We start from the raw sequence: 15,016 nt of genomic DNA, 5'->3' as shown, positions 1-15,016 counted from the left end.
TAACGGATAGCAGCCGGACGCCGAGCCGCGCACTGGGGACAGCGCGGCTACCCTTATTTCCTTGGCACGCGGACAAGAGGTTTTCGCCTAGGGCGGGTTCCGCCTTCCCGGCCGCGACTTTCTCCCCGGCCGTGGGAAGAGGCGAATAGTACCCGACGGGGTAAGAGTAACGCGCTGGGCCCGCCCAACGCCGCCTTTCACATTCCTTTCCGTAAACGGTGCCACAAGAGGAAGCCACGGAGACCCGCCCCCTCCGCCCACCAAGGACAGCGCGCGGGAGGCGGCGTCCCCCTGGGAAGGTAGTCTTGGGCGAGGTCGCTGCGTAACGCTCGCGCGCCCCTGGCGTGTCTCCTTTTACCTCCCTATCAACTCGGTACGTGCTTTAGAGAGCCACGTTCGGAACCCCGCCCCCTCGCCCATTTGGGATCGGCCGAACACAGGCCTCCGGCTCCGAGCTCCACCCTACCATGTTTGAACACAGCCGCCGCCAGCCCGTCACGGCTGACGCGGCGAGCACACGGCCGCAGGGCGCGTTCTATTTATGTTTGTGGCCGCTAATTTTTGCATATGCCCGCCCCTTGCTCCTCCCCTCCTTTTGTGGCCCAGGCGGAAGGGTCCCTCCCCTTTTGCCCGTATATAGCTCTGGTAGGCGGGACCTGCGGCTCCGGCAGTCTCTCGCTGCCTTCCTGGTGCCGTTTATAGAGTAAAATCACTTCCGCTGTCTGCTTAGAAGCGGCGCGATCATGGCGGAGCGCGGACAGCTCCCTATCCCCGCCAAGCGCCTTTGCTGCAGACCTGGGTCTGGTGCTGGTTGCAGGCCGGGGCAGCGGGCGGGCGGTGGCGGCAGCGGCGGCGGCGTGGATGTCGGCCTCGGCGGCGGCGGGGCACTTTGCGTCGCGGGACCCTCGTCGGCCGCCGCTGCCGCTTCCTCCGCCGCCGTCGCTTTCCCCTCTGCCCTCGCCGCGGCTTATGCCGCGTTCGGAGTGCTTCCATTGGGCAAGACGCAGAGCCCGGAGTCCCTGCTGGACATCGCGGCGCGGCGGGTAGCGGAGAAGTGGCCCTTCCAACGGGTGGAGGAACGGTTCGAGCGCATCCCGGAGCCCGTGCAGCGCCGCATCGTGTACTGGTCCTTCCCCCGCAGCGAGAGAGAGATCTGCATGTATTCTTCCTTCAACACCGGCGCCGCCGCCGAGGATTCCTCCGCCAGCAGCGTTTCAGCTGCTTCCTCGGGCGGGGGAGCCGCCTCCGTGGCTTCCACGGGTACCGCCGGCGGTGGCGCCTCTCTCGCCAGCGCCGTCTCCAACAACAGCGGCGGAAGCGGGGGGACCAACAACGCCGCGCCCGGTGGCGGCGGCGGCGGGACAGATCCCGCTGCCGACGAGAACCGCCTGCCCTTCCGCAGGGGCATTGCTTTGCTCGACGGCGGCTGCGTCGACAACGTTCTGCAAGTTGGTGAGTCATTCGGGCTTCGGTGGGTGGAAGCGGCGGCGGGAGGGTGATGCCATCGTTTAGGTCTCCCCGATCCGCTTTGCTTCCCGTCCCACGGTCTTGGCTTCGGGTCACGGTGTCGTCGGAGTCCTCCCTCCCGCACGCATTCTTCAAGCTGACTCTCTTGCCTCATTCACCTGTACGCTCGGGCGCTCTCCTCTTGCTCCAGCCGCCCGAAACACCCCCCCCCCGAACCGTTTTCTCTCTTAAGTTTTCTTTATTCTCATTTCCTCCGTCAGTTCCCTAAGAATGCAGACTGCCCGGGCACCTTCCTTTTCCCCACACCCGCCCTCTCCCTCCCGGTAGCTTCTTTAAATCTCCTGTCTTGAGGCTCCTCCACCTAATTCCAATTTATCTCTTTGCACTCAGTCAAGCAACCGCCCTCATATTTCTTGGGATTACTTTATATATTTGTTAAAAAGACATTACTGATCCTAGAACATTTTAATCTTATACCAGTAGCTTATTTTTGCTGTCCCAGCACCTTCCAGAACCTCACATTTCCCATCTTTTATCCTATACAAAATCACCATTCACACAAAATACATAACAGTTACTTTTATTTTTCTCTTTATTCTCCTCATTTTCCTCTCCCAAATAAATATCCAGGAGTATGAATGGCAATGAATCAGCAAGAGAATCCTCTGGGAAGCTTCGCAGGGAGGGATGGAGGAAGGGAGAGGGAAGAGTATCTTTGGGATTTGCCAAGAGAGACTGTGAGCCTTTAAACAAAGACATTTCTAGGACAACAGCACTTGAGAAGGAAATAACATCTAGTCTTGGTTTGGCACAGAGTCCTAGAGTGCTTTTGTGTCCAGCCTGCATCTCCAGGTTTTTGTTATCGATGACAGTGAGGGTAGGTCATTGGGTCATAAAGCTGTCAGATTGCTGATGAAACAAGGAAGGTCTGTCTGCGATGCGAGATGCAGGGGCGGGGAAAATGGGCTGCCAAGGAGGAACTGTTGTGCAGGAAGGCAAAGCCTGCCTCAAGTGCTGCCAAATAGATTGAGGATGTAGTTGGTTTCTTTATTTCTCATTCTACCTTGCTGCAGAGCAGGGGAGACTCTGCTGATTTCTTCCTGAACTAATATTGTACTTTCTCCGCAGTGCTTGGGCTGTTCTTCCCATTCCTCTTTAATTCTTGCTTTCTTTTAGTCATGGAGCTTTGGAGGTGGATTTCCATCCTATTTCTGTCCTTCAAGGAGGTGAAGGTGGGGAATGGTTACTTCTTCCAGTTAAGGGGGTGCGAAGAGTCTGTAGGATGACTTCCCTTTCTCTTATGTTCAGATTGCAAGGTTTGCCTCTGCTTGAAGGACAAAATGGATAGATGGTTCCCTTTTTAAAACTTCCTGCTCAGGGCGAGGCGAGGCTCTCTGTCGTGCTCAGCCTTTTTTGTTGATTTTTCAAGAGTTATATTTTGGCAGTACATCTATGATGGCTTTTTGGAAATTCCCCCTTGAAGAAGCTAGCATTCTTCATTTTCATGTTTGTGTCCTTTTCAGAGAGATTTTTTTTTTCTCCATGAAAAGGAGAAGCCAAACAAAAGAGCTTCTTTCATTGCTTTTCACAGTCTGCAAAATAGCAAGGAGCTGACAATGGGGAAGGCAATCTGGAGATGTTAAAGCTGCACAACTCTATTTGTCCTCTGTGCAGATTTGCTCAGTTTCCTCTCTTGGAAATGTAAATGCAGTCTATGAGTTTTGTGGGTTTATTCTCCCCCACTTTCTAACCCTCCACTACGTAGATCTGTGTTTTCTTGGTATTTAAAAATGTGGCTATTTCAGTTAAAATTGCCATCTGTGTTACTATGGGATTTATAGCTGTATCCAAGCTAAAAGGTTAAGGCCAGCCTGAGTCAAAATGGAATTGTTGAATTGTGAGGCAGACCACATTCTCCACATATTGCCTTTCTGCTTTTACTGCAAATGGTTTAGCTTTGGGCGCTCCTCTAAGTTCTAATTAACATTCCTCCAGACTTCTGTATCTATCCCTCTAGCAGAAAGAAGTCAGAGGCACCTCTCCATTTGTGGTGCCACCACTAGAACAGAGCCTCTTCTGGTTTGGCTGGTCTTGCTGAGAGCTCCCCCCCCCCTTTCCCCCCCTTGACTCCACTTGTAAAGGATGAGAAATGACAGTAGTGTATGTAGTGAGGGTTTCTTGGCTGATTACATTTAAGCTTGGAATTCACTGTGAAAATAAAGCCAAGAGGTGATAAATAAAAGATGCAATCTTCTCTGAGAGACAGCCACCCAGCATGGGCTTAGCTTTGCTTGCTTTCAGCATTTAGAAGAGGCCTCATTAAGAAATTGTGAAAAGAGGAGGGGGAATCCTTGTGAAACATCAACAGGAGAAGAGAAGGGGTCTTGAATGATGTTGTCAAAAGACCAATGAAAGGCCATATGCATTAATACAGCTTGTGTCCACTGCTGCTTTTGGAACAGTTAAACATTTAGTAAATACTTCATGCTAAAAATGTACTTTCATTTCTTCCTTACATGATCTGTTTGGAAAACCTCCAGGTTACTAATGTATGGAAACTTTGCCTTTTACAGCATTATTTAAAATGTGACTTTATATGGGTGTGGTGAGAAAAAATATAACAAATCTGGAGGTTTCCCAAATCATGTATATGCATTACTGTATTTGCATGCTGTTCATTCCCAAGGGCTCTGAGAACTAACAGGAACAGCATACAGTAATAATTTCCTGCAGTAAATGCTGGGCTTAGTAGGATTGGTAAAAATAAACTTTTATATAAGACAAGCAGAGTAAATGAAAACGATTAGCAGACTCTTGTAAACGGTCCTTTTCCTTAAGATGCTGAATTCTATTATCATTTTAGATGTTATCTTTTAAATAGGTTTAAATATTCTTGTTTAGATTTATGGGAAGCTGCCTTTGAAGCTGCTTTAACACAGTCTGTTGATTAAGAAAATGTATAAAAAAATTCTGTCATGGTGTTCAAATGTATTGTGTACGGTGTATGACCAATCTACCCGGGTCAACTATTGGAATAGTCACCTGTTCAAATATTATGCTGCAGATTGGCATAATTTCTATGTAAACATTTTTAGTGCTGGTTAATATATCTTCAGTGTTAACAGTAGTGGCTAATATTTTGTGTTAGTCATTCAGTTTTGTTATCTGGAATTTAACAAAAACGCAGTATAGGAAGTTCAGATTGTTGCCTCTTCCAACTTAGTATTGTCAGCACAGCCTAGACTCTTTCTACAACCTGCCTGCAAATTCTAAGTATTAAACCTAGAACTTTTCTTATGCCAGGTAGGAACTCTGTCACTGAACTAAGGCCCTTTCCCTAATCAAAATAAATATTATTTGGAATTGTGTTAAATGAGAGTTTATATGACACCTCTGCTATGAAAAACATTAATATATAGTCCTATAGTCAATCTTATTGCTAAAAACCTACATCATAAATAAGCACATGGAACATGTTTTAAAATGTTTTAATAGGCTAGAATTATGCCTCATATGGAATATCCTATGCTTCCCATAGCTAGAATTTTTAAAATAAAAGATATATTTGTCAAACTGTGGTCAAGGTTATTTGCAGATTTGTTCTATTCAGAAAGAAGTCTAACTATTGCCATATATATATATACACATACATACATACATACATACATACATACACATACATACATACATACATACACGTACACGTTCTTAGTTCTTTAGTTCCTTGAATCTAGTGCATAGAGAGCATATTACCACTATTACTAAATACTTTTATTGTATAGCCATAGTTGCATATTATATATTTGCATAAAATCAATGTATGGGAATTATTTTTTTAACTATAGTGTTAATGTTTAGAATGAAAGAAATGGGAACATAATACATATGGTATGTTTATTGAAAATCTACATATTTTTATTATTTTTAATAAGAAAATAAATTGGCTTTGTCACTGGCTGGATTTGATCTGCAAAACAATTTAGCAACCACAGATTTTGCTATTTTTAAGAGAGCAAGATTTGCACTCTAATTTGCAAGGCTACTAAGAACAAACATTTTCTTATGTTTATAGTAGGTAAGTAATTGCATGACATTCTTTGTAATTGGAAGCCTTACAGTCACATTAAAAAAAAAGCTTAAAAAAAGATATAGTTCTTTTTGAAGCTGAATCCTTTGTCTACAGATACACTTTTTTCTTTGCTGGTATTTTCAGTAAATAAAAATAATTGAAAATTATTAATGAAGTAACCTGGACATAAAAGCCTTAGCTACATTGATGGAATTTGGAGCATCTAAACGTCCAATTTTGGATTTTAAAGTTTGGTAGTTTTAATAATGTACTATATATTTATTAGGAATTTTCTTTCAACTGTGTCTATAGTTTGGTTTGTTTAAACAGATAATTTAGTTTTCTAATTGCTCTTTCAGATATCAGCATCTGTCTTTGCTAGTTGGCATGATATATTTGAGATGAATAACTCATGCCAGCAGAGCTGTAGATTGATATGTGATAATTCCAGTTGTAGTTTCATTTGTACACATGTGTAATAATTGCTTCATAGCTGATGCTATGAAATTTAACGGAACTTTGTATATTTTGGAGAAAAAAAATTGTAACAAGGAAGTGTGGATAAAATTATAGCTTGAGCAAGTTCTATTGCAGATTTTCTCCTGCCTCTTCTCATTCATGAGGACTTCTTATTCTCCAAGAGGTTCTTTGCATAAGATTCCAATACCCCTAAAGTCAGGACTAATAAACAATTTGTTTTCTAAAATATTGGCATGGTTAATCTTCCTGTTATGACTTTAGGCCTGAGAAAGGTTGGAACAACCTGCCTCCAGAAGCGGTGAATGCGCCAACACTGGAGGTTTTTAAGAAGAGACTGGACAGCCATTTGTCTGAAATGGTAAATGATTTCCTGCCTGAGCAGGGGGTTGGACTAGATGACCTGCAAGGTCCCTTCCAACTTTTTATTATTATTATTATTATTATTATTATTATTATTATTATTATTAGTAGTAGTAGTAGTAGTAGTAGTAGTAGTAGTAGTTTCCAGTCAGAGTATATTTACATAATTATTGCATAGTTAACTTTGAAAATCAGTTTATAGTTAATTTTTTATGAGCCAATACTTCTGTCCATTAATACGTTTCTAAAGGTTACCTTTTTAAATGTAATCTATCTTTGAAACTTCTATATACAGAAATTTGAAGGTTGTTTTTTTTAGCAGTGTCTGTTTTCTATCCAGTTCCAGTTCATATAAAAAATATATAAAAATATGTGTTGGGATATTAGAAGTCAAATGGCTTTTGAAACGAAATTAGATTTACTTGATTATTACCTCATTTCTAGGGAAAATTTTAAATCTGCATACTTGATGACTCTGTGTTAAGTTTTGCACATTTTGGCACTAACTACGATGTGCATAACCCACACCCCTAAGCATGTGTGAAGTCAGTAGTAAAACAAAAATAGCTAAAACATTTGATATTGCACAACTTAAAATACTTCTAGAGGGTAAGCAGGTTAGAATTTCACCTAGTTAATCCAGTTTTGATGCCAAGAAAGCCTATCGGGTGTTCAGGCAGTACAACACCTGTACATTGTGTATACCTATAAGTACAAAAGTGGGTGTATTTATTTGATTTTTTTTTTCATCAAAGCCATCTGATAAATTGTACTTAGGCATTCCAAAGCCAGCTGAATTTTAGTACGATAGTACTAAATGCAGATGGAACATAAACAATCAGATTGTCTTCTCTAGTTGCTATATTTTAATATCTAGTTGCTATACTTTAATATCACGGTTTTTGAAACAAAAGACAATACAAAGACTGGCTGGAGGATATGGTTATGCCATTGTTCTGATTCACACAGCTGATAAGCTATAATGCAGCATATCTGATTTTATCTTAATCTCTTCTGTGAAAATAATCATTATAGTGTGTGAAGTATGATTTACATGTTTTTTCTGTAGAAAAAACTATAAGTTTTTAAAATCTTTGTCAGAATTTTATATCCCTATTGAAGTACTTTTCCAGTCTCATCTGTAAAACTTTGGTTTTTTTTAAAGATGAGCCCAATAGCACTTTATTGCTTTATAACAATCCATTTACTGTGTCTCCAATTCCTGCCTGTTAAGGTTCCTAACTAACTGCCTGTTAAGGTTCCTAACTCCCAACTCCTCCTGTTAAGGTCCCTAACTAAATCGAGCCTTTAAAAAAAAGCAAAACCCAAGAATTTTATGCTGAAACAGCTATAGTATAAATGAAGAACATGACTTTTTAAATCTGTAAATGGAAACTGAAACAATCTGCAACACTAAATCTGTAAAAGGAAACATATATATTTAAAAAAGACCTTGTTGCAAGTGTGTGGCAGTCTTTGAAATAGCTGAAAATTGTGTTTGGGCAGTGGCTGAAGACGTCTGACATTAATTGGAACAATCCTGTAGAACTTGTCAGTAAATTTAAATTCTCCCTTCAGGACTTAGCTGATGGGATATGCTGGAAGCTCATTTAAAAAATTAATGTGTTGGAAATCTAGGTGATTTACCTCTTGTCTTGTTTTAGCAGCTTGTCTGTTTTTATAAGTTCTTCTTTTATTGTTAATTAATGTCAGATCTATTGATGATAATAAAGAAATTCATGGAAGACTCAGCATAAAAGGAAGGTCAGGTTGAAGGGAGGAGAATCATTAGGCATAAATTCCAAGGGTTCTCTTATTCCATGAAGTCTGAAACTAGGAAATGTTTGGATTTTTAGGCATAAGGTCCTTGATAATTTTAATATAAGCTGGTAATTTTTGGCCCTATTTAAATAAGCCCTTTAAACCTGGCTCTATACCATACCCTGTATGAGAGTGGATGATTTATTTATTCGTTAAATTTATTTTTATTTGCAGCCTGTCTCACCTTGGGGCTACTCTAGGTGGCTTACAATAATAAAAAGGAAGAAAAGGAATGGAGTGTAAATAGAAGAGAAGTAAAAAAATAATGGAACAATAAAATTAACAAGGATAAAGGAACACAATGAGATTAATGCAACAGTATGATAACCAGAAAGATGGGTGGGTGGAGAGAAGAGAGCAAGGGGTAGGGGAGGTGGAGTTTGCCACCAGTCTAGCGGCCACCTCCAGTGCGGAAGTCCCCCATTTGATCTCCTGGCCAACTGGCAGAGCCAAGTCTTTAGTCTCTTGTGGAAAAAATAGGATGATGGCACCCTTGTGAGGTATTTTGATCTTATGAATGATCCTTGCCTTTTTTTCCCCTGGACTTTTGAGTGATGTGGTTTCTTTATTTTTAATCTTCTGTTTTAATTACTATATTTTGTAAGATGCCCAGAGCCATGACAAATTGGGGCAGCCTGTAAGTTATTTAAAGAAATAAATTCTGTAATAAATATATTATTAAAATCTTAAATATTTCAGTTACAGAGTGTGTTAATATACTTTCATGTGTGGGCAGTTAGACAGTGCTGGATTTGAGACCAGGGATTGGTGAGGTACCAGCTGGGTAGAGCACTCAGATTCTCCTACAGTAGGTCCAGATTGCTCACGGCTGCTGAGCAGGACCAGCTGTCTATGTTTCCACTGGTTGTTTCCTTTATAGCCATAGCCCCAAGGTAAGATCCAAGGTTAAAGTCCAGCAGATTGACCAAGATGGAGGAGGAGGAGGAGCCAAGGCAAAACCAATTATTGCAGACAAAACTGGTTGTCTAGATTAGATAACATTGTGCAATAATTGCTTTATTAAATTATGCATTTGTAGATATTAGGTTAAAGATTAGTACATCTAAATATTTTAGCTTCTGTACTCCACAGGAAATTCTTAAAACATAGTAAACTATATATGATCATAGTTACCATCTTGAAATGTTTAGAATACTTCTACATAATGGCTAAGTAACTGGAATATGATTTATTATTAGAACAGTTGAGCCCTGCATTATGTATTAAGCTGTAATATCTCTAAATCTTGCGGGATGTATTTCTGAGTAGAAAATCATTATATGGAATAATGTAATTTAGAAATTAGAGGGGTCCAACCAAGTTGTGTACTTTGAAGTCCCATTGATCTGAATGGAAAAGTGTTAAGCACATTCATAAATCTGGGAGCTAAATGCTTAGTTTTGTCTGGACAGTGTCTAAATTATTGTGAAATGAGAATATATGAATATGTTTAAATTTGCTGTATGACCATTCCTATCCTCACTGGTAATGTTATTTTGTAAAGTGAAATCATTTTTTAAAAAAATTAATATTTTACTTTTGCTAATTCAAGATGATTAGAGTAAGAAAATAAAACTTGAAAAAAATATAGTATGTTTTCAGGAATAATTTTTTTAAAATATCTTTACAAACTAGATGTTTGCATTTGGAGTCAAGCAACTTTTGAGTTTTCAACCTATCAAAGTAACCCTGTTTACTTTGTTTATATCCATTTATGAAACCTTGTGGCCCTATATAGCTCATGGTGTAAAGCTAGGTGTCTTCCATGAAGAAATAAACTATGAAAGTAATCGTGTTAATATCTAGCCAGGTAAAAAATAGAATAAACTTTAAATTCAAGTGTTATTAAATATAGTGTCTAATATTAAAATAGAATTTAATTGTATTTCAAATCCTAATAAGATCAAGTGATAATAAGAAATTCCTATGTGAACACAGGACACTTCATATAGGCAAGAGCAGTATTTCTCAACCTCACCGTTTATGATGTGTGGATTTCAACTCCCAGAATTCAAGCCATGCTGGCTGAGGAATTCTGGAAGCTGAAGTCCACACATCTTAAACCCACTGAGGTTGAGAAACACTGGGCTAGATTAAGTAGTGGCAGTTAAGCTAATGCTGAAGATCTTCTGGCATAGGAAGTTCCAGATACCTGACGGGCCTCTGGATTGAGCTTCAGCTTTCTAAATAATTATGCAAATAGTTTGTCTACTCAGGATGTTGGCTGGGAGGGAAAACTCTCTAATGCAAGTTCACTGATACATATTAACTTATCTAGATTCTCAGATATATTAAATATCAACTACATGTCTGATGGCTGTATTATATTTTGAATTCCCCTCTCCCACCACCCTACTTTTCTATCTCTTTAACTGTAGGAATTTTTGCTTGCTGCTGGGCTGCAGTTAATTTCAGGTCTGACTCATTTTATTGAACACTTTTAAATTGTTGCTCTTCTGCACTTGATAACAGTGCTGTTTCTTGAGCAAAATGTGTTTCCCACTTGAGTCAGCATGAAAAAGATTTTCTATTAGAGTAGTCAGCTGTTTACTTGAGAACAGCTGACAAAATTTCATAGTTTCAGACTCAAAGGGTAAAATGAGCTTGTCCTTTAGGCAGGTTTGGATAGATTCCAGGCTTTGAGAAACAACTTAAGTAGCCAAGAAGTAGAATTTTTTTTTCCCACTTTTCTCTCTTACATTTTGCCTCCTGAATGCAATGATTGGTAGAAGGTAATTTTGGTAATTTCCTGTATGATTAAAACTAAACCTTGTAAACAGCTATTTATTTCTAGATAATAATAGCAAAATTTTAGATATGAGTAATTAAATAGTAACAGTTCAGTTTAAATGTAAGGAAGTTTTACAGATTATTTTTCTTCTGTATATATGCTGATTCCATATATAAATATACTCATCCAGCTGAGGATATAAGACTATAATTCTAAGGTACAATTAATATGTCTTAGTTAATAATTTGAAGGGGAGATGGGGAAGATGATTTTTGACCTGATAACCACAAATATCTAAGACACACTGCCATATTAGTTTTTCTTCTGGTAAGGAAAAATTATACTTTTTCAAAATATAACCGCCTTCTCCCCTTCCCCCCCCCCCATGCCTCCCTCTTTAATAATGAATTGGATGTAATTTCTTTTGGGATGCTCCAGGTAACAAGGGAGCCAGTTTTCCTCTTTGTTTTTTCCATTTCTTTCTGCAGCCTTGAAGAATTACTTCTATTGTTCCCCTGAGCACATTTTTAAGGTGCGGGAGAAAATCAGCAAAAATCACCTCCTCTTATTTTAATCAGCAGAAATTGCTAATATAAGAAATCATTAGAATTTGAAAGCAATCCATTGTTTATATAACAGCTTCTGACCCTCCCCCTAAAAAAACCCCAGAGTATTGTGAAGGAAATGATAAGAAGAAATATAGGCCAGTTATTGTAGATCAGGAATGGACAGTTTGTAGTCCTCTACCTGATGAGAGTGATCAATAGTGTTCATCATTTTTAATGATCATAGACTGTGTTGCTGACATCATCTGTTAATTGATGTTGGTGAAGTAACATCAAGTAAAAAAAAACATGCTTAGGTTATTAAAAGCCTGATTCAGGTCCTCTTGATTGGCATGATCAAATACTGTTTGCAGTCTATTTTGTAGATTGTAGGTATATTAAATACGTATGTAAATTAATAAAAAGTAACCAAAATATTATTCCAGTTATAATTTTAAAATTGTTGAAAAGCTTTTAAGATTGTGTTTCATTTGGAAGATACATTTAATTTTCAAAGGTGGGATGAATAAGGTAACACCAGTATTGTTTTCTTTCCAATCTAGTATGTCCATTACCTCATAATTTTGACTTTTCTTAGCATGTATTATGTGTTTATCAATGGCCTTTATGAGCATTGAGCATTGAGAGTAGATACAATTGTATACATTTGTATGCACTTATGTAAGGCTAAGTGACTTTAGAAGTGTGTTTTGTTGATTGTGGTTCAAGCCAGAATGCATTGGATGTGCTGACTGATGCCTGAAGGGAGACATGTAAATCTTCCTTTTGCAGCATCTTCTGTGATCACTTTTCTATTGAACAAACAAGGAAGATACTGAGTAAGAAGAATAACCCCTGTGGGCCACTATTAAGTAAGTTATGGCTTTCTCAGTCAACTAAACAGATGATAAGTGATGTTATGTAGTGTGATTTGACAGTGGCAAATGACAAGAGAAATATAGCAATGGCTTGTCTCTCCACAAACATCACATCTTGTTGCCAATTGGTTACATATGAAGGAGGGAAACTTAGCTAGACATTTCCTTTTATGTGCTCTTTACAAGAGTAGAACATTTTGACATTTGATTCTTGATTTTTCCTTTAATGTTCATTAATAATAGGTCTTCATGGAAAAATTTCATTTTCATAAAGGGCTGAAGTCTCCAAACCAGTTATGGAAAAAATAAAGTTATGGGTTTTCTACTTTAGAAAATACAAATGTATAGTAATATCAATACTTCCAAATGGGTGCTTCACTTTTTCCTTCTGGATTATACCAGCCCAGTGTTATTTGGAATTGTTTTCTCTAAGGAAAATTCTGTAAATACGCTTAGTCTTCAGGAAATGATTTAAACATCACATGTTCTGTCTACATTATTAAGATCTGTCTAAAAGCCTGGGATAGCTGTAAGTTTTTTTATAGTCAGAAATTTTATTTTTTAATATAGTTTTATTAAAAATAGCTTTTTAAGTAATGTATAATTACATAAACTTTATCTGATATAATTAATATGGCATAATATTTAGACAATCCTTAACTTATCACATTTGTGGTCAATTTTCCATTGTTAAACAAGACAGTTAAGTGAATTGCATCAGATTTTACTATCTTTTTGCCACACTTCTTCAGCTAATCATAGCAGTTGTTAAGGAAATCACTCAGTTATTAACTGAATCTGGCCTCTCCTGTTGACTTTGATTGTTGGAAGCCAGGTGGGAAAGTTGCAAATAATGATCACATAACTCCAGGATTCTGCAACTATATATACATCATATACTAAATATATGCTGGTTGCCAATTGCCCAAATTTTAATCACATGACTGGTATCTGAAATGGTGTAATTGCAAAGACTGGTCATAAGTCACTTTTTTCAGTGCTGTTGTAACTTTGAATAGTTGCCAAATGAATGGTTGTAAATCAAGGACCACGTGGACCTTTAACAGTTTACTAGATCATGGCACAGAAGAAATACTATCTATATAAATTTTTGAGTGACTAGCTCCAAAGCAATAATGATTATTGTATTCATTTGTCAAGGTTAGCTAAGTCTTAGAAGTTGCAAAAATGTTCTTGATTAGCTGCCTTATGTTCCTGGAATAAAGTTCCTAATGAACATAAAAATAAGATTTTTATTATGTTTGATGTCATTATTTAAAAAACAAAGTCTGATCTTTGTATATGTAACTCATCTTCCAGTCGATGAGTCTAGTAGAATTAGCTATGTTTTGGTTTTAATATTAGATGCTAGTTTCTAAGTGAGATGCTTCCCAAACACACGTGATGAAATGATCTGGATTGAAAATTAGTTAAAATGTCTGGTGAGCAATTGCTCTCTAACTTCAGCTTTTCAAAACAGGTTTTCAAATGTCATGTATATGAATATAAATGTTTTAGCCATTTGAGATCCTAATCTTCTATAAAATAAGGTCTGTACTTGGTGAACTTTATGATCAGAGGTTCTCTTGTTCCAATCTTTCTTACATGAAGCTTAATTTTGATCCAGAAATATTATTTAGCAATTAAACCGTACAAAGGCTTAGACTTGGATTGAGCAATCTTAATACTTGGAAACTTACAAGTTGGCTACATTGCCCTGGATTGCTCAATTTCACACATACTTTTATTTTTAAGGAATCAAATTAAACAATCCCATCCTTAATAGTTTTTTTAAAATGAAATCCTTGTCCTTCATTAACTATTTTTTTAGAGATGAACTTTAATTTTTTGTAATTTAGCATAAGGCAGTGAATAAAGATATGAAATGTTTTTGCTCGAGTATAAAATAAAATGATGTTCCACAAAAGTATTTCAAAGTTTGGGTTAGGGCCAGAAATGTATTTCTACATAAACAGGTTATGTTATATAGAATGAATCCAGACTTTATCATAATGAGTGATAGTCTATGAGGTTAGTCAGAATTCAAAAGACATTCTTTGCACACAGAAGACCATTAATGAAACATTTGTCTTTGAATTGTTAGAATAGCTACAATTTTTGAGTGCTTATAGGACAGTTTTCTGCTTGCTTTTTCATGTGTTTGCATATGGAGTCAACTGAGAACAGCTGCAAGAGTTGTACAAAAGAGGTGGCTGCTTGAAGAGAGGTGATTCATTTATGCTCTTACATACTGCAAATGTTCTCTACTGTGTCTGACTCTGATGAGCTCCAATGAACCTGTTTTGATGATGTAACAGTCTCTTGTAACAGAACAGCAAACGGGGCCTTTTTCCTCCTTAGCATCCCCTACATTTTCATAATTTATTTCAAAAGATATCTGGGACATGAGAAAGGCTATAGATTTAAAGAAAGTAGGTGAGAGTCATATTCCTTGAGTAGAACTCTTCTCTCTCAGTCTTAGATTTTGCCCTTTAACAGCATTAGTTTTGACTAATTTAAGTTCCTTTGATTTCAGTAGGTTTGTTTCTAATTTAGTCTGAAAAATATCAGTCAGTGAATTGGATTGAATCCAGAGAAGGAGCTGATCTTACCATTCTTAAAACTCACTGTTGTTATCTACAGCTTGAAACAATATTTTAATAAG

At 38.2% G+C, this 15,016-nt stretch overlaps 1 protein-coding gene across 2 annotated transcripts in view; it reads left to right on the top strand.

Annotated features, from left to right (window-relative positions):
• Positions 1-712: 712 nt before the first annotated feature.
• Positions 713-15,016, top strand: part of ZSWIM6 (zinc finger SWIM-type containing 6) — a 99,082-nt gene continuing 84,778 nt past the window's right edge. Inside the window, exon 1 of one of the 2 annotated variants that reach the window (XM_039319909.1) lies at positions 713-1,452. In XM_039319909.1, the coding sequence (XP_039175843.1) occupies positions 744-1,452 (709 nt within the window). In that variant the 5' untranslated portion in view covers positions 713-743. Of the gene's footprint in view, positions 1,453-12,270; positions 12,346-15,016 lie in introns of those variants that run through there. The other variant, XM_039319922.1, reaches the window with a different exon arrangement.

Source organism: Crotalus tigris, unplaced genomic scaffold (assembly GCF_016545835.1).
Source record: "Crotalus tigris isolate CLP2741 ecotype Arizona unplaced genomic scaffold, ASM1654583v1 scf7180000017604.1628558, whole genome shotgun sequence".
NCBI lineage: Eukaryota > Metazoa > Chordata > Lepidosauria > Squamata > Viperidae > Crotalus > Crotalus tigris.
This window is presented reverse-complemented; position numbering and strand designations above follow the sequence as displayed.